Source organism: Trichechus manatus, unplaced genomic scaffold, assembly GCF_000243295.1.
Source record: "Trichechus manatus latirostris isolate Lorelei unplaced genomic scaffold, TriManLat1.0 scaffold00003, whole genome shotgun sequence".
Taxonomy (NCBI): domain Eukaryota; kingdom Metazoa; phylum Chordata; class Mammalia; order Sirenia; family Trichechidae; genus Trichechus; species Trichechus manatus.
The window spans coordinates 18,347,472-18,367,643 of NW_004443939.1; the positions used below are offsets into that span (position 1 = coordinate 18,347,472).

General features: G+C 37.8%; 1 protein-coding gene across 1 annotated transcript in view; it reads right to left on the minus strand.

The window, feature by feature from the left end:
- Nucleotides 1-716: 716 nt before the first annotated feature.
- PTGER3 (prostaglandin E receptor 3) overlaps nt 717-20,172 on the minus strand; it is a 99,219-nt gene continuing 79,763 nt past the window's right edge. Inside the window, exons 3-4 of the mRNA XM_004369057.2 lie at nt 3,553-3,644; nt 717-1,160 (exon numbers count right to left, since the gene is read on the minus strand). Of these exons, the coding sequence (XP_004369114.1) occupies nt 1,157-1,160; nt 3,553-3,644 (96 nt within the window). The 3' untranslated portion in view covers nt 717-1,156. The remainder of the gene's footprint in view (nt 1,161-3,552; nt 3,645-20,172) is intronic.

A 20,172-nucleotide genomic window follows, 5' to 3' on the forward strand; every position in this document is an offset into this window, starting at 1 on the left:
TCCCAAGATTTCCATGTAGGATGACAACATGATCCTTAATACAGTGCCTAGGCGAATACACTCAATAAATACGTGTTAAATTGAGGGGGAAGAGGAACAGATGGAGTGAGGAAGGGAGGGAAAGAAAGGCAAGAGGAGGAAATGTTGGTTGAATTTATAAGCAGGTAAGGGCATAGTAGCTAAAAGATATTAGATGAGTCCAAGTATTTTAAAGAAGTCCACAGTTTTTATTTCAATAAAGACAAAATAGAGTCGTATATTTCATAGAAACATAATAAAATCTGATATTCTATACACGTCACATCAATTTTGCTTTTTTGTAAGCTGCTCAAGAAGATACTTTAAGAAATTCTGAATTGATAGTGGTGAGTCCAAGGGCTGTACCTAGATTCTTTATTGCTCTAACTGAAAGGTAATCATGTGACCTTGTTACTGTTTTTATGATACTTCAAGGGTGCCCTTAGGTGCATCTCCTTTCAGTCTTCAAAGGCAAAAATATAACAATTATGCAGATTCCTAGTAAATGACACATAACCAGAATTAAGACTTAGGGACTTTGAGTTCTAAGCTTAGCTCAGAGGAACACAACATCTCCAAAGCGTTAGTCACATATATATATAGTACAAATATCCTTTGTCATGGTACCTTCCTGCCTTAATGTCTATCTCATTAAGTTCAGGTTCTATTAATTGATTTCTTGCTCTCAATTTATTGACTTTTCCCTGTCAAATAGTCACCTATTGTTCAAACTCATATTGTAAAACTATAACTACCATAAAATGTAAAGATGTTTACATCGACTAAGATTCAGGTGAAGATTTGAAAGTGAGGGGAAAACATCTGGAACACAGGTTTTTTGTTTTGTTTTTTTCTCATGTTTTCCACCACCGTCATCAATGAAATCCTGCCTAACTTCTTGAATACATATTCTAAGTCTAGTCAAACAAGCCAATTTAATACTCAGAGGCATGGATCATAATTGTAAGCCTGGTGTCAGTAGGTATTGCTGGTGAAAAAATAAAATAAAATAAAAAACAGGATGAAAATGAAGAAACAATCCAGATCAAAATATAAAAATTCTCCTTCTCTGGTGAGAAGAAATACACAAACTCAGGGAGGCAGGAACTGCAATTAAAAGTCCAACTCTGTTCTTCCATTATCTGTTAGAATAGAGAAAGAAAGATGTAATAATCGTGGATAGGGAGGTTTTTTTATTATTATTATTTTATGTATGGTATGAGAAATAAGAGATTCATAAGAAATATATATGCCTTAGACATTCAAAACATTCTTGTTTGAAGTAATTACATGTGTGTTTCATAAATCAAAGCGATTTAAAAACTCTAGATTTTGGATCACTTAATTAAGCCCCTGGATCATTTAATTATGCTAAGTATATACTTTTTTCTAAGTAATTTCTTTACTTTCAGGGTTTGTAATCCAGAAGAATTATCAAATCATGAAGCTATATCAGTTGTAAGCACACTGAATTGTCAAATGCTCTCTCCATTAAAAAAAGTCCTGATCAATGTATAATTATAGCATAAAAAGAAAAGTGGAAGAGTGCAAATTGAAAGAGACACAAAATATAATTTTTCTCTTATCAAATCAACATTTTTTTTTAAAAGATAATACATAGTGCTGGTTAGGGTGAAGTAAAGCAGATACCCTCACACATTGCTGATAAAATTTTAAATCAGCAGAATTCTTTTAGAAAGCACTTTGATTATATCCATCTTTAAAGAACACTAAAAAATGTACATATAATGTATTTCTTAAAGTCTATTTATGGTTTTAAAAAGTTACAAATATGAAAAAAAACTATAAATTTCAGTCCTTGGGTAATGGTATAGTACTATTCATCATGGTGCCAAATTCAAATACAGATTATGGTTAAATAAACCACAGCATATCTTTTTGATAGACTAATATATAAATATTAAAATCACATTTAATTTTGAGAAGTGCTTATTTTATTTTAAGTAAAATAAAAATAAGATTCAAAATGCATATATAATATTATTATAAGTATGTAAAACAAAAATAAATAAAACATTGCAGGGGAAAAACAAAAAGAAATATACCAAAATGGTGATGGGTTTTTCTTGAGTGGTGGGACTGAAGGTAAGCTGCTTGTTTTTTCTAATTTTCTTTATTTTGCAAAGTTTCTATATCTATCATCTCTTATTTTTATGATGGGGAAAAATATAATAAGCTTTACTTTCAAAAATAAAGGAAAGGATCAGAGTGAGCCTACCAGTAACAAGATGGGGAACTGGGTAGCTCCTTTCTTTCCCCGTCATTTGTTTCCAGGAGAATCTGTGTTAATAGCACAACAATACCTGATATATATGCATTAAATGCAAATACTAGGGGAAAGGATATAGACTGTAAAGGTGAGCTGAGTATAAATTTTGTTGGTTTTGTGATTTTAAAACTGTTTTCGAGGTTGAATCTAATTGTTCTTTTCCTTTAGGCATAGTTACCTGCTATATCTTTATTGAAAAACACTTTCAGATCTTCCCCTGAAAAACAGAGGTGGTTATCTTTACCTCAACCATGGGAGAATGGATGACCAAAGAAACTGAACACCTTGAATGTCCACATTCATAATAACAACTTGTTATTGTACCGTACATTGCCTAAACAAAGAAATAAAATAAGAATGCTTATTTTCCATTAAAATGAAAAGTTCGTCTTTCTGGAAAGCCAAGTGTGCTGTCTTTGAGAAATAAGCTTTTCACATTCTCTCTTAAAAAGAAATAAATAGATGCACAGTGTGATACCCAGAAGACTTTTCATTCAATTAACTCTACAGTCACTTGCAGAAATACTGAGAAGAGGTATTTGAGGGAGGAAACTGAAGCTCCAAATTCAATATGGTCAGTTATGAATCATGTTCGGCATTATATGCTGCTTTCTAGAGTGTTCATTGAGATACATCTTTTATATAAAATAGATCTCATCAAAATGGCGACCAAGATCATACTAATCATATAGTGAACACACAGAATTCTGATGTTTAATGACTACAGAAGTGGCTTAGGCTTAAAATAATCCCAGAGAGTGTTCCTACTGTGAAAAATGTGACATGCAGTTTCTTTCACAGCATGAGAGTTGATCAGTCACAAGATCAGACTAGAGTCAACCTCAGAAAAGAAATTTAACTGAAGTTTAAAAAAACAACAACGGCTCCTTGTAAAGAATCTGTTGTTGTTTGCCTTCTAGTCAATTCCCCCTCATAGTGACCCTATAGGACATAGGATGAGTAGAATTGCCCCGTAGTGTTCCTAGGCCCTAATGTTTACCAGAACATCTCCAGAGGACTGGCTGGGTGTGTTTGAACACCAATTTTTATGTTACCAGAGGAGCGCTTTAACTATTGCACCAGCAGGGCACCTTTTAAAGAATCTAGTCTTCCTTGATCAGATGTTTATGTCTAATTTGCATTTTAATTTCTTAGAGATATTTGCCTTGGTAGCATGAACTCAGATCAGAACAGAGAGATGGAAGAGGGCTGTGGTTGGAATCTAGGCAGCTTTTAAGTCTCACCTTGCCGAATAGTCACTGCACATCAAAGTTGAGGAACACTGGTGGGGCAAGGAAGTGGAGCTGGATGCATAGTTGTTTGTATGGTACCTGATCTGTGAACAGACAGAGGGTTTGAGTGGAAAGCATTATTGATTATGACTCCTTATGTCAGCTGACATTTCCTTGAATGTTTTAAGAGAAAACCATAACCAAAACCTGCACATCAACTCACATTTAATATGATCAAGTAAATGAAAAATGTTTTAGATATTATCTTTCCAAGGCTATCTCATTCCTGCCTCCATGCTTTGGTTCCCACTCGTCTTGCCTCTTACAATTCCACACAAATATTACTTGAGAGCAGAGACCATGTCTGATAAATCCTTAGAGCAATTATCACAACATGTAAGTACTGAATAAAAACTCATTGACTTCAAATAATTGGTGTAGGCAAATCTAATTCTGTCCCTCCTGGACTTCCCATTGCTCTTAGGGTAAAGACCAGACTTCTTAACATGGCCTCAAAGACCCTGTTTGATCTATCCTCTGGCTACAACTCCATCTCCATTTCAAACCTTTCCCCTGTTGATTTTTTGTGCTCAGGCTACACTGGCCATCTCTGAATATCCTAACAATAGCATCCTCCTTCCGGCCTCAGGGCCTTTGCACTTGCAGTTTCCTCTTCCTAGAGTGCTCTTCGTCCCCGCATCACCTGACTAAGTCCTAATCATCTTTCAGGTCTCAACTTGGACAAACACTTCCTCAGAGAATATCCTGCTGATTAGGACTGAACCCCTGGTATGGCACATACTATTGCTCTTTTCAGGCACTAGTTATAGTTTGTAACTAATAGTTATTTATGTTACTATTGGTTTAATATTCATCATTATCTCTAGGCTACAAACTTCATGAGAGCAGGAACCAGGCCTAGTCTTGCTTGCTTGTATCTCCAGCAGCTACCACAGTGCCTGGCAATAAGTGTGTGTGCCATGAATGAATGATACTGTGTAATTGAACCTGAGGCCCACCTCTCAATAAAAATCAAAAACCAAACCCATTGCTGTCAAGTTGATTCTGACTCATAAATAGCGACCCTATAAGATCTCCAAATCATAGCGTAAATCCTTTGGATACAACTGAAACTACTGAGAAAATATTTTGTCACAGCTGAAAAGTATTTTTTATACATTTCTCAGTAACTTTTTAGAAGAAAAAGCAGAATGAAATGAAATTATTATGAGGATTGTTACAAGAAAAAGTAGAAAGAAGTAAAATTCAGTGTTCCTTGGTCCGTTTTTTTTGTTTTTTTTTTTTTAACTGGTTTCCTAGAGTCCTTTCTTCTCAAAAAATTTAGTTCAGATCATCTTAAACAACATGCCCATCTCAAGAGGCATGGTATTACATAAAATGTCTAGACAGAAGTTCTTGGCTGTGTTAAGCAAATGGATGATTTCAGTTTTAGGAAGGCAGTGTTATTTGGAGTACCTGAAATGACATGTCACTGCAACAAAAATTACACTTTGACCAATATCTATTCCAGAGCAAAGCGGAAGAGTTTAGGGGCTGCCTTAGTTTTCTAGTGCTGTTACAACAAAGTGGATAGCTTCCACAAATGGATGGCTTTAACAAACAGAAATTTATTCTCTTATAGTTTAGGAGGCTGGAAATCTGAATTCAGGGCACCAGCTCCTGGGGAAGACTTTCTCTCCCTGTTGGCTCTGGGGGAAGGTCCTTCTCATCAATCTTCTCCTGGTCTAGGAGCTTCTCAGCACAGAGACCCCAGGTCCAAAGGATGCACTCCACTCTCAGTGCTTCTTTCTTGGTGACATGAGGTCCCTCTCCTCTCTGCTTGCTTCTCTCTTTTATATCTCAGAAGAGACTGATTCAAAATACAACCTAATCCTGGAGATTATGTCCTGCCTTATTAACATAACTGCCTCTAATCCTGCCTCATTAACATTATAGAGGTTAGGATTTATAACACATAGGATTATCAGATCACAAAATGGAGGACAATTACACAATACTGGGAATCATGGTCTAGCCAAGTCGACACATGCTTGGGGAGGACATAATTCAATCAATCCATAACAATGACACTTTTAATAGAGATAGTATGACTCTGGAAGAGGGGTCAGACTTGGGGTGGGAAAGAAAATAGGTTTTCCTATTTATTCTGTGAAACTTTCAAAGATCCCTTTGTAGTCCTGTATGAGAAGACACTTCTTATTTTCAAAGAACAAGCTAATTAGGACCGATTCCTGCTCAAGCTGACCACAGGTTTCTTTTCTTTCTATTCTGCTCACTTAAGTTCTTGTTTAAAGACCTGTTTTAACTAAGTAGTAAATACACTTGGGGTTGCATTATTTGTTGGGTTAACATTAGTAGCAGATATAACTGTAGGAATTTGGATATCACATCCCTGTCCAATGTCAAATAGCAGAAAAAGAAGGAACTAAAGAAATGAGGCATTTCTTCAGTCAAGAGCTGGGAGTTCTGGAGCATGATATGCTTCCCTATTCATTGTCTAAACTTACTCCCCTTCTGGGTCTTTTTCCTTTAAGGATACTCTTCACTATCTACTCCATCATTCCCATTAGGAGCCCATGCTTCATTCTCACACCTAATTTCTACGATTTACTCTGACCCTGCAATCAGTGGATCATCAATTTTATGTTGTCAGTTTTCTTTCGTGTTTGTCTCTATTATTTGACCCCTCCACTCCAATCTTTGTGCCATTATTCAGAGTCTCACTCTCATTCTTCTTGGCTATTGTATCACTTTGAACTATATGAAATAGTTGTTTGTTTTTTAGGTCAACTGTTTTAGTCATCTAGTGCTGCTATAACGGAAATACCACAAATGGATGACTTTAACAAAGAGAAATTTATTCACTAGCCCGGAAAGAAAAAACTTGGGCATTCAATGAATTTTGTTGTATGAATTCATGAATAATAAATAGCATCTATCTTAGGTTAAGAAGTCCAAATTCAGGGTGCCAGCTCCATGAGAAGATTTCTCTGTCAGCTCTGGGGGAAGGTCCTTGTCATCAATCTTCCCAGGTAGAGGAGCTTCTCAGCTCAGGGTCCAAAGGACACACTATTCTCCTGGCTCTTGTTTCTTGGTGATATGAGGTCCCCATATATCTCTGTTCGTGTTTCTCTTTTATAGCTCAAAAGAGATTGATTTAAGACACAACCTAATCGTGTAGATTGAGTCCTGCCACATTAACATAACTGCTGCTAATCCCACTTCATTAACATCACAGAGGTAGGGTTTACAACACATAAGAAAATCACATCCGATGACAAAATGTTGGACAATCACACAATACTGGGAATCATGGCCTAGCCAAGTTGACAGATATTTTTGGGGTACACAATTCAATCCATGACATCAACTATGGTTGGATAGAAGAAATTATTTATGGTTTAACCTAATAATAGCCTTGTGACTATTTCATACTTCTGACCCAAGTCTTTCTTCTCTCTAACTCTTCCTCCATATGGTTTCTAAAGTAAGCCTTAGCAAACCCTCAATGTCTTTGAATATTCTCCATTGCTTACAGGATAAAGTCTGAAGCACCTAAGGCTCACCACTAAGTAGCTCCAACCTACACCTCCAGCTTTATTTCCCACTTCTCTTCTTTATGCAAACCTTGCTCCAATCCACTAAACTGCTCGCTCTTCCTGAAATATGTCAAGGTTCTTCTACCTAATTACTGTTGGGTGTGTTATTCCCTCTCTCTAAAATGCCTCTCTCCAGAATTAATTCTACTGATCTTCCAAGACTCAGCCTTTCCATTTATTTGGAAAAGTACCATTCTTTCTTTTATATTTCCATAGCACTTTATACATAACTCAAGATGTCTCTGTCTCACTATATTGTGCTTATTAGTCTATGTGTCAGTTTCTCACACTCTGGTTCATAGTTGCAGCTCAATAAATGTCTGTTGAAAAAAACAGAATTGTAGGCAAATGACTGGTTCTTCTTCAAAAGCTAACATCATGAGGCCAAGGACAGACCAACTCTTTTACCATACATGAGAACTCACTAGATATAACTCACTTTATCAGAAGTTGAAGATATGTTCATAATTTTAAAAATTTCCATTGGCTCCAGAAGTGTACAGTCTCTATATGCCCCACACCACAACTGGAACATATCTACTTTTCACCTAACTACATATCTGTCTTTTTCACTAGCCTGGAAAGAAAGAACTTAGACATTCAATGAATTTTGTTGTATGAATTCATGAATAATAAATAGCATCTGTCCTAGGTTACGTAGTCCCAGAAGCAGACCCTGAGCCAAGAATTTGTGTGTAAGTGATTTGTTAAAGAAGTGTTCCCAGGAGAAACGAGGAAGGGAGTGAGAAAGTAGGACAGGGAAGGAAAAGAAGCCACGTAGGGGTGAAATTTCAGGTGAAGTCCAGTCTCAGCCTGATCCTTTGGGGAACTCTGTAATGTAAATTATACTTCAGAATATGTCCCACCTCTGAACAAGGTATCTGGGCTTTTCTACTCAGCCACTCATCAGTCACTGCTGCTTTTAGGGGGAGATAAAACCCCCAGGACCTTCCAGCTCTACTCAAGTTTGGGCCTCTGATGGTCACAGGTATGAGCAGTCAGCAGCAAAACAACAGAAGCTGGGATGAGGACAAAGAGCTGGCGTATGGGATCTGCAGGGTTCAAGGCAGGACTCCAATAACGGCAAATCAAGCTTCACTGGCAGTGGAGGAGGCTGCCCACATGTATGGATTGGGGAGCTCTGGGAAGGAACTCTGCTGAAAACTGTCTTCTACACTCCTACTATTGAAATTCTTTTAACTAGAGACAAACCTTTTAAATCAATATTGAGAGGTAAGACTACAAAAGGGAATGGCCCTGAGTAGAAGGGAGAAAAGGTAGAAATATTTAATAGAACCTACCATGTGTCAGGTGATGCCAGTTTCCTTTATATTTAATTCCATTTAATGCTTAACACCTCCAATACACTGACTTCCACTCACACCAAAATCTGGGCCTTTGCTGAGAGCGCAGAATGGACAGGCACTAAGGAGGCCGTTGAATGGGCCCATCTTAAACACCTCAGCTCTTGCTACCATGACGATCTTTCTTTATGCTGCCTAAGACCTTCCTGTCCCAAATAAGTCCTCCTCCTCTTGTTTCAACTAAGTTTATAGTTCTGCCCTGTTCTTCTCAAAGTACCAAGTAATATATGATAGCCTATCTGCTAGCAAAGCTGCTCTGCTCTGCTCTGCTCTCTGGTTATGAGAGAGAGCCTAACAATCTCAATTGAAGCTGCTTTATTTACTAAGCCACATTCTTAGTAAAGCTCATATTACAGGGTATTTTTAAAGAATCCAGTTAATATAGCAAAGACTCTGTGTGTGTGCGTGTGTGTGTGTGTTGTTGTTTTATTGATCTTCCAATTTTAGTTTGACTCTTGGACAAAATTATTTTCCTGTGGCAATTGTGGTAAAAAGGTTTACGTGTGAGTGAGCACTCCACAGGCACCTGAACAAAGCCCAGTTATGTGGTCTACTACCAGGGCTTGTTTGTGGGCCCTGCCCTGTGGCAATTGGTGATTTGGCTGAGGATGCCTGATGCCTGTGGTCTCAGATCCATTCTGACACTGTCTGCTGAGCACTGTGATAGTCTGTAGGCTGAGGGTCCCTCTAGAATGATCCAGCTGCACTGCAGGGCTATCCCTACTCTTCAGCTCATCATTAGCGAGTCCTCTGTTCACCCCACATAAGCTAATTTCTTCCTATCCACTGCCTGATTCTGAACAGCCAGAATATAGCAGTCTGTGCTGTTGCCTACAGAATTTCAATGCCTGATTTGTAACACATTGTAAAGGCTAGCCAGATTGCTGAAGGTCAGAGAGAAAATGCTTCTCGAATTTCTTCTCTGTGTCCTTCTTCCAGGTCGTCCTGTTCCCGCAGCTATAACCTCCCTCTTCTGTCTCTCTTTTCACTAGCTCCATTTCATTCACCTTCAAATATGCGTAGCCTTCCCTATCTTGGGAAACAAAATACACAGAAACACCTGTGTGTGACAGCTTGCCCCCTTCCACATCCTGTAAGTGTGGTCCAGTTTTTCACCTCCCTTTACCACCAGATTGTCTAGGTGATATATCTGTGACTCCTATTTCCTCCTTCCTTCAACCTCCTCCTAAACAATACTCCAAAATTATAAAGTGTTTTCCGCCTGTCATGCACTGTTCTAAACACTTTACAAATTTTAATTCATGTAATTCTTTGTAGTCAGCACTATAATCATCTGCACTTGATAGATGGGGAAACTGAGGAACAGAGTGGTTAAGTAAATTGCCCAGGATCACCCACAGGTAAGTGACAGAGCTTGGATTCAAATGCAGGCAGTCTGTTTCCAGAAGTCATGTGCTAACCCTCATCTATACTGCCTCGTTGCCTCTCAACATCCCTAAAATTTGGATTCCATCCCCATGCTAGTGAAACTAGTCTCTTACAGATTTTTAGTATTTACTATAATCTCTGGAAATCCTAAGGGACAGTTCATCTCTGTCCTATAGGGTCTCTATGAGTTGGAAATCGACTCGTTGACACACAACAGCAACACCAGGTATTGTAATACCTGGGCTAGATGCACTTCTATTGCAAATTAAGATCCAATATTTATGAACATATCCCTCTCTTTTATATAATATAATATATTATAAATATAATAATTATAATTATATATTTATATATAATATAAATATATAATTATATATAATTATAATTATAAATATAAATATAATAAAGCCTCACTGATTTTGAATCAACAAATCACTATAACGAGTGCTGAACTAAATTTTATATTTTCATAATATATAAAAAGGGAGATAAATGCTCAAATTAAAAAGTAGAACATGTAAAGTTGCAAGGGCACAATATGACCTACTCAAGGCAGAAAAATATAAAGATATTATTAGATGTTGAAATTCAAATGCAGAATTCTGATATCAGGGGACTTCTTGGCAACATGGCACTATAGACAGAAGCATCATACCATCCCTCCACAGCAAAGATCCGAAAAACTAAGTCAAACAGAGACACACATCAATCCTGAAACCCTAAGCATCAAATGAAGAGATAACTCAGCCAAGCACTGAATGGAATAGGAAACTGACAGAGAACAGAGAGTGAGGAGAGATATATGCAGAGGTCCCCTATCAGCTAACAAAGCATGGATCCACCATCTTGGACTATGTCAGAGATCGGTGAACATGGAATACAGGAAAGCAGCTTCACGGAGCTCCCAGCAAGAGACAGAACAACCAGTAACCAGCGATATACGCTTTCCCACCCCCTACCCTTCTTCACCCTCACTCGGCCTCCTCTGCTTCCTGTGGCCACAGTCTCTAGGCTGGGAAGCACTGGCTTCACCCCAGTGCTGCCTGGATTCCACTCATCCATACTGGCCGGCTCCCTGAGTGCCATTTGTTGGTTGCTGGTGTTGCTTTTTTCTGCTTCTTTTGGTTTCTTCCATACCTCTCACCACCTCCCCCTCCTTTGTCTCAAATACCTGGCTCCTTTCGCCATCTTTGCTTCTTTCTGAAAGGCTGTGAAACACCGCTGGACTGTGGAACTGCTTCCCGGCCCATACCACCACACTGGTGGGATCCCGGGGCCTTTTGTTTGTTCATTTGTTTTGATTTGTTTGTTTGGTTTCTTTTTCTTTTCTTGGCTTGGGAGCTCCTTCTAGCCAGGCTATTACACGGCTTGGGAGCTACTCCCTCAGTCTGTGCAGCCACGCAATGGGATCCCTGGCGGGCTTTTCTTTTTTCTTATTTTTTGTTTTGTTTTTGTCTGTTTGTTTTCTTTTCTTATCTATCTTTTTCCCTTTTTGTCTTTCTTCATTCCTCAGTTTCTCATCTCTCTATATTTACCTTCTCTCTCTGTCTCCTAAATATCTGGCGCTGTGTGACATCTCTACCCCTTCTAGCCAGGCTGTACTTTACAGCCTGGGAACAACTTCCCCAGTCCTTGCAACTGCACCGGTGTGATCCCTCGGGGCTTTGCTTTTCTTTTTCATTTTTTTTTCGAATTTTTATTTATTCTTTTTTTTCCTTTTTGTTTTTCTCTATTTCTCAGTCTCTCATGTCTCCACTCCAACAGCAAGCTCCCTTAGTGCTCTTTTTTGTTTGTTTGCTTGTAATTTTTTGGCTCCTGTTCCTCTCTCCTCTGTCTCCTCTTTCCCATATGCATCGTAGCTCCACACATCACAATCTCCCCCCTCCTTCCTGCCTACCTGCACTGTGTACTGAACATCACACCCCCAAGCAGCACAGGCACAGTCTACGGGAACCTGCCCTGCACTGATTCCCGGAACGCCCTGTCAGCCCTAGTAGGTGCCACAAATAACCCATCCCAGCAACTCTGCTTCAGCTGGACTTGCACTGCTCTACCATACTTGAGCGACTGGCTTTGTCTATTAGAGAAGGGGATGAAAAGTATCCTGCCCACAGATGAGCAAACAACAAAGAATGCACAGCCTGCCTGCTCAGACATAACCAGATAAAACAAAAAAGCAGGACAAAACAAACAAATCTACAATCAATAAACAAGAAAAATAACTACTGAATGTCCTGAAGACAGCAGAAAACATCAAAACATATTAAAAAAAAAAGGACACAATGGTTCCAGTAGGGGTCCAAAATAAAACACCAGATGACTCTCCAGTAAAAGAAAAGGCACTACAACTACCTGATAGGGAATTCAAATCTCTAATATTCAGAGCTACCCAACAGTTGAAGAAAAAAGCAGACAAAGAAGAGGAAAAAATAAACAAATTGATGGAAAAGGCAGACAAGTTCATGGACAATAAAAACAAAAAAGTGGAAGAATTCAGGAAAATAATACAGGAACAAAATGTTAAAATAAATTCACAACTAGAAATCATACAAAAAGAACAATTAGAAATCCAAAGATAAACAACAAGATTTCAGAAACGGACAATGTCATAGAAGGGCTGAGGAGCAGATTTGAAATGGTGGAAGACAGGATCAGCATAATTGAAGACAAGCACTTGGATACAACTCTGTTTGAGGAAAAATCAGAAAAAACAATGAAGAAACCCTGAGAATTATGTGGAATACAATCAAAAGCAAAAATATACGAGCAATCGGAGTTCCAGAACAAGGGGAGAAAACAGAAAACACAGAGAGGGTCATCGAAGAACTGCAGACAGAAAACTTCCCCAATATCATGAAAGATTAAAAACTGACCACCCAAGAAGCTCAATGAACCCCATATAGGATACACCCCAAAAGAAAATCACCAAGGCATATCATAATCACACTTGCTAAAACCAAAGACAAACAAAGAATCCTGAGAGCAGCTCAGGAAAAAGAAAAAGTCACATACAGAGGAGAAACAATACGACTGAGCTTGGATTATTCAGCAGAAACCACTCAAGCAAGAAGGCAATGGGATGACATATATAAAACCTCAAAAGAAAAAAATTGCCAGCCAAGAATAATATATACTGCAAAACTATTGTTCAAATATGATGGTGAAATTAGGACACTTCCAGATAAACAGAAATTAAGGGACTATGTAAAAACCAAACCAAACTTACAAGAATTAATACTTTGATCTAAGAACAAACAACATCAGACCACAGGCTGAATCTAGAACACAAGATTGTACTAGCCAGATACCAACCTAGGAAATGAACTCTCAAGAACTATCCAATACCAAAAGAATGACATCAGGGAACCAGAAAGGATAATCTGTAAATGACAACAGCAACAGAACAATACAGGATGGAATAAACGGTGTAGGTATAGAACCTTTTAATGGAGAGGAAGGCAAGACAATGCATAATAATAGACTGCTTCAAACCTAGGAAGATAAGGGTAAAATTCAAGGTAACCACAAAGAAAGTTAACAAAACTACTCATCAAAATAAAGAGGAAAAACAAAGTCTCAGTAAAAACAAAATCTACAAAAACAAAAGAAATGAAAAAAAATCCACAAACAAAAGGAATTCAGCACAGGAGAGTAAGAGGAACAAAGAAAACATCGGCACCATAAAAAAAAAAGCACTAAAAAATGACAGCAATAAACTCACCTATCAATAATTACACTGAATGTAAATGGCCTAAATGCAACCATAAAGATACAGAGAGTGACAGAATGGATAAATAAACAGGATCCATAAATGTGCTGTCTACAAGAGACACACCTTAGAAACAAAGAGATAAATTTATTAAAAATCAAAGGATGGAAAAATATATATCAAGCAGCTACCAAAAAAAGACCAGGAGTGACAATACTAATCTCAGATAAAATAAACTTTAAAACAAAATCCACCATAAAAGACAAAGAAGGACACTATGTAATGATTAAGGGGAAGATCCATCATGAAGACATAACCATAATAAACATCTACACACCCAGTGACAGGGTTCCAAAATACATAAAATACATAAAACAAACTCTAACGGCACTAAACAGAGAAATTGACAGTTCCACAATAATAGTAGGAGACTTCAACACACCACTCTCTGTAAAGGACAAAACATCTAGAAAGAAACTCAAAAAAGATACAGAAGACCTAAAGGGTACAGTCAGCCAACATGACTTCAAAGACATATATAGAACACTCCACCCAACAGCTGCAAAGTACACATTCTTTTCCAACACACATTGAATGTTCTCCAGAATAGACCACATCTTAGGCCACAGAGCAACCCTCAAAAAAATCCAAAACATTGAGATAATACATAGTATCCTCTCTGACAATAACACCAGCAGTGTAGAAATTAACAACAGAAACAGAAAGTGAAAAAAAATCAGTTACATGGAAACTGAATAACACCCTGCTTAATAACCATTGGGTAATAGAAGAAATCAGAGACGGAATCAAAAAATTCCTAGAATCAAACAAGAATGAAAACAAATCATACCAAAACCTTTTGGACAGCAAAGGCAGTCCTAAGAGGACAATTTATAGCAATAGATGCACACATCAAAAAAGAAGAAAGGGACAAAATTTACAGAACTTGAACAAATAGAAAGAAAACAGTAAAGAAAAGCCCATAGCCACCAGAAGAAAGGAAATAATAAAGATGAGAGCCAAAATAAATGAAATAGAGAATAGAAAAACAATAGAAAGCATCAACAAAACTAAAAATTGGTTCTTCGAAGGGATCAATAAAATCGACAAACCACTGGCCAGACTGACAAAAGAAAAACAGGAGAGGATGCAAATAATCCAAATAAAAAATGAAATGGAGGACATTACTGCAGACTGAAACAAAATAAAAAGGATCATAACAGAGTATTATGAAAAACTATACTCCAACTAATTTGAAAACCTAGAGGAAATGTATAAATTTCTAGAAACACACTACCTACCCAAACTAACTCAAAGTGATGTTGAAAATCTGAACAGACCCATAACAAGAGAAGAGATTGAAAAGGTAATTTTAAAAAACTTCCTACAAAAAAAGCCCTGGCCCAGATGTATTACTGGAGAATTCTATCAAACATTCAGAGAACAGCTTAGACCAGTATTACTCAAACTATTTCAGAACATAGAAAAGGAAGCAACACTTCCGAATTCATTCTATGAAGCCAGCATAACCCTAATACCAAAACCAAGCAAAGACACCACAAAAAAAAGAAAATTACAGACCAATATCTCTAATGAATATAGATGCAAAAATTCTCAAGAAAATTCTAGCCAACAGAATTCAGCAGCATCTCAAAAAAATAATACACCGCGAACAAGTAGGATTCATACCAGGTATGCAAGGATGGTTCAGCATTAGAAAATCAATCAATATAATCCACCACATAAATAAAGGGAAAGAAAAGAATCAGATGATCATCTCAATAGATGCAGAAAAGGTATTTGACAAAATCCAACACCCATTCCTGATAAAAACTCTCAACAAAATAGGTATAGAAGAAGGCAAATTTCTCAACGTAATGAAGGGCATCTATGCAAAATCAACAGCCAACATCATTCTTAATGGAGAGAGGCTGAAAACATTCCCCTTGAGAACAAGAGTGATAAAGATGCCCTTTATCACCATTCCTATTTAACATTGTGCTGGAAGTCCTAGCTAGAACAATAAGGCAAGAAAAAGAAATAAAGGGTATCCAAATTGATAATGGAGAAGTTAAACTGTCCCTGTTTGTGGATGACGTGATACTATACATAGAAAACCCTGAAGACTGCACAAGAAAACTACTGGAACTAATAGAAAGATTAACAGAGTAGCAGGATACAAGATAAATATAGAAAAACAAGTTGGATTCCCATACACCAGTACGAGAACAATGAAGAGGAAATCAGGAAAACAGTACCATTTATAATAGCCCCTAAAAAAATAAAATACTTAGGACTAAATCTAACCAGGGATGTAAAAGACCGGTACAAAGAAAACTACAAAACACTATTGCAAGAAACCAAAAGAGATCTACTTAAATGGAAAAACATACCACGCTCATGGATAGGTAGACTCAACATTGTGAAAACGACACTTCAACCCAGCAATTTACAAACACAATGCAATCTCGATCCAAATATCAACAACATTCTTTAAAGAGATGGAAAAACTAATCATTAACTTTAATATGGAAAGGGAAGAAACCCCAGATAAGTAAAGCACTATTGAAGAAGAAGAATAAAGTAGGAGGACTCGCACTGCCTGACCTGAGAACCTGCTATACAGCTATAGTAGTCAAAACAGCCTGATACTGGTACAAGGACAGATACATTGACCAATGGAAGAGAATTGAGAACCCAGATGTAAATCCATCCACCTACAGTCACCTGATCTTCAACAAGGACCAAAGTCCATCAAATGGGGAACAGACAGTCTTTTTAACAAATGGAGCTGGTAAAACTGGATGTCCATCTGCAAAAAAATGAAACAGGACCCATACCTCACACCATACACAAAAACTAAAAACGGATCAAAGACCTAAATATAAAGCCAAAAACTTTAAAGTTCATAGAAGAAAAAATAAAATGAATGCTAGAGTCCCTGATGGATGGTATTAACAGGATACAAACCATAACTAACAACACACAAACTCCAGAAGATAAGCTAGATAACTGGGATCTTCTAAAAATTAATCACTTATGCACATCAAAAGAATTCACCAAAAGAGTAAAAAGAGAACCTACAGACTGGGAAAAAATTTTGGACATTACAAGTCAGACGAAGGTCTAATCTCCATAATCTACAAGAAAATCCAACACCTCTACAACAAAAAGACAAATAATCCTATTAAAAAAATGGGCAAAGGAAATGAACAGACACTTCACCAAAGAAGACATTCAAGCGGCCAACAGACACATGAGGAAATGCTCGTGATCACCAGCCATTAGAGAAATGCAAATTAACACCACAATGAGATACCATCTCACCCTGGCATTACTGGCACGAATCAAAAAAACTGGAATTAACAAATGTTGGAGAAGCTGCACTGTTGGTGGGAATGCAAAATGATACAACCATTTTGGAAAATGTTATGGCGCTTCCTTAGAAAGCTAGAAATAGAAATACCATAGGATCCAGCTATCCCACTCAGAGGAATATATCCTAGAGAAATAAGAGCCATCACATGAATAGACATATGCACACCCATGTTCATGGCAGCATTGTTCACAATAGCAAAAAGATGGAAAGAACCTAGATACCCATCAGTGGATGAATAAACAAACTATGGTACATACACACAATGGAGTATTATGCAATGATGAAGAACAATGATGAATCCGTGAAGCATCTCATAACATGGATGAAAATGGAGGACGTTATGTTGAGTGAAATAAGTCCATCACAAAATGACAAATATTTTATGAGACCACTACTGTAAAAACTCATGAAAAGGTTTACACACAAAAAGAAACAATCTTTGTTGGTTACGAGGGATGGGAGTGCTGGGAGGGGAATACTAAATAGACAATGGATAAGTGGTAACTTTAGTGAAGGATAAGACAGTACACAGTACTGGGGAAGCCTGTACAATATGTACAAGGAAAGATCATGGAAGCTCCATAGACACATCCAAACTCCCTGAGGGACCGAATTGCTGGGAGGAGGGCTGTGGGGACCATGTCTTGAGGAACATCTAGCTCAAGTGGCGTAACACAGTTTATAAAAAAAGTGTTCTACATTCTACCTTGGTGAGTAGTGTCTTGAGTCTTAAAAGCCTGTGAGCAGCCATCTAAGATACTCCACTGGTCTCACCCCTTTGGGAGCAAGGGAGAATGAAGTGAACAGGATAGAAGGAAAAGATTAGTCCAAGGGACTAATGAACCACAACTACCACGGCCTCCACCAGACTGAGTCCAGTACAACTAGATGGTGCCCAGCTACCACCACTGACTTCTCTGACAGGTATCACAAAAGAGGGTCCCAGATAGAGCTGGAGAAAAATGTAGAACAAAATTCTAACTCACAAAAAAAGACCAGACTTACAGGTCTGACAGAGACTGGAGAAACCCTGAGAGTATGGTACCCATACACCCTTTTAACTCAGTACTGAAGTCATTCCTGAGGTTCACCCTTCAGCCAAAGATTAGACAGACTCATAAAACAAAATGGGACTAAATGGGCACACTAGCCCAGGGGCAAGGACGAGAAGGTGGGAGGAGACAGGGAAGTTGGTAATGAGGAACCCAAGATCGAGAAGGAGAGAGTGTTGCATGTCATGGGGTTGGAAACCAGTGTCACAAAACAATACGTGTATTAACTGTTTAATGAGAAATTAATTTGCTCTGTAAACCTTTATCTAAAGTACAACAACAGAAAAATAGAAAAAATTATTTAAAATAAAAAACTATGGTGATCCCTGCTGGAGTAAACAAAACTGCACATTTTAAAGCTATAAGGGGTCTTAGAGATCAAGTACTCTTTCTCTCTCATTTACAGATGACAATATGTGGTCAAGTTATTTTTCTGATAGTCATGAAGCTAGTTTGCAACAAAGCCCTGCCTGGAATTCAACTTCTTTATCATTCTGTTGCATCACTAGGCCCAGTAATCAGTCTGTATATTTGATCCATTTGTCAGCACACTGAGAGCACAGTGGTTATTTGACAAACACTTGCCACATTTAAAAAAAGAAATAATAATGCGGATAACCAAACAGTGTGAAAAACTACAACATGTGACCTGGTTAGTTATACTAGTCAATGAGACACACAGAGGAAGAGAGTTTTATGTTTTGGTTCATTGGTGTACTCCCAGTGACAAGAGCCTGCCACAGTGTAGCTTAGTTACTGTCTGGTGTTTAAATGAACATGTTCTTTCCAAGTGTTTTTACATACAGCACCTGTAAGTGGGTAGATATTATTTCCATTTCATAGGTGAAAAATATTAAAGCTCAGTGAAGTGAAGTGACTTGCTCAAGTCCAGAACTAGGACTAGAACCCAGGCCTCTTGGCTCCTAATTTGTTAACTATAAAAAATATTGCTTTCTGTTAAAAAAAAAAACATGAATTAGTTAATTATTACATAAAATAAATACGAATTAGTTAATTAATCTGTATAAAAGATAAAAATATATATGTAACCTGCAGCAAAATCCTAAACTAATATACACAGCTGGTGTATTATCTACTGTCATTATTTACTTGCCAGGCTTTTTGAAGTGAGGCATTATTTCTATTCTGGGTCCTGCTATTTCGCACTAACTACAACAAACATGCTTTCCCTTCTTACTCTCCAAAGTTCTCCTTCCCTGCTTTGCTCTCTTCTCAGAGTTCAAGCTGCCTAGAGAAACAAGAGAGATGGGCCAGTCCTGCACTGTGCTGTAGGCACCTCTCATGAACATTCTTTCGTTAGAAAAATAGAAAATTTATTAAAGATTCTAATGTTTTACAACCTTCTCTTGAGTATATGTTCATCTTTTGGGGTGTTCAGAGTCTCACTGCCAAAAAGATTAAACTGTAACTAGGCTGTGTGATATAAGGAAGACCGAAGAAGAATTATGGTGTTGGCAAAGAATATTGAATATACTGTGGACTTCCGGAAGAATGAACAAATCTGTCTTGGAAGAAGTACAACCAGAATGCTCCTTAGAAGCAAGGGTGGCAAGATTTTGTCTCATGTACTTTGGATATGTTTTCAGGAGGGATCAGTCCTTAGAGAAGGACATCATGCTTGGTAAAGTAGAGGGTGAGCAAAAAAGAGGAAGACCTTCGATGAGATGGATTGACACAGTGGCTGCAACAATGGCTCAAGCATAACAACAATTTTGAGGATGGCGCAGGACCGGGCACTATTTTGTTCTGTTGTACGCAGGGCTGCTGTCATGGATTGAATTGTGTCCTCCAAAAATATCTGTCAACTTGGCTGGGTCATGATTCCCAGTATTGTATAATTGCGTACCATTTTGTAATCTGATGTGATTTCCTTATGTGTTGTAAATTCAATCACTATGATCTGATAAGATGGATTAGCAGCAGTTATACTGATGAGGTATATAAGATTGGAGAGTGTCTTAATCCAATCTCTTTTGAGATATAAAAGAGAGAAAAGAACAGAGACACATGGGAACCTCATACCACCAAAAAAGCAGTGCCGGGAGCGTAAACGTCTTTTGGACCTGAGGTTCCTGTGCAGAGAAGCTCCCAGACCAAG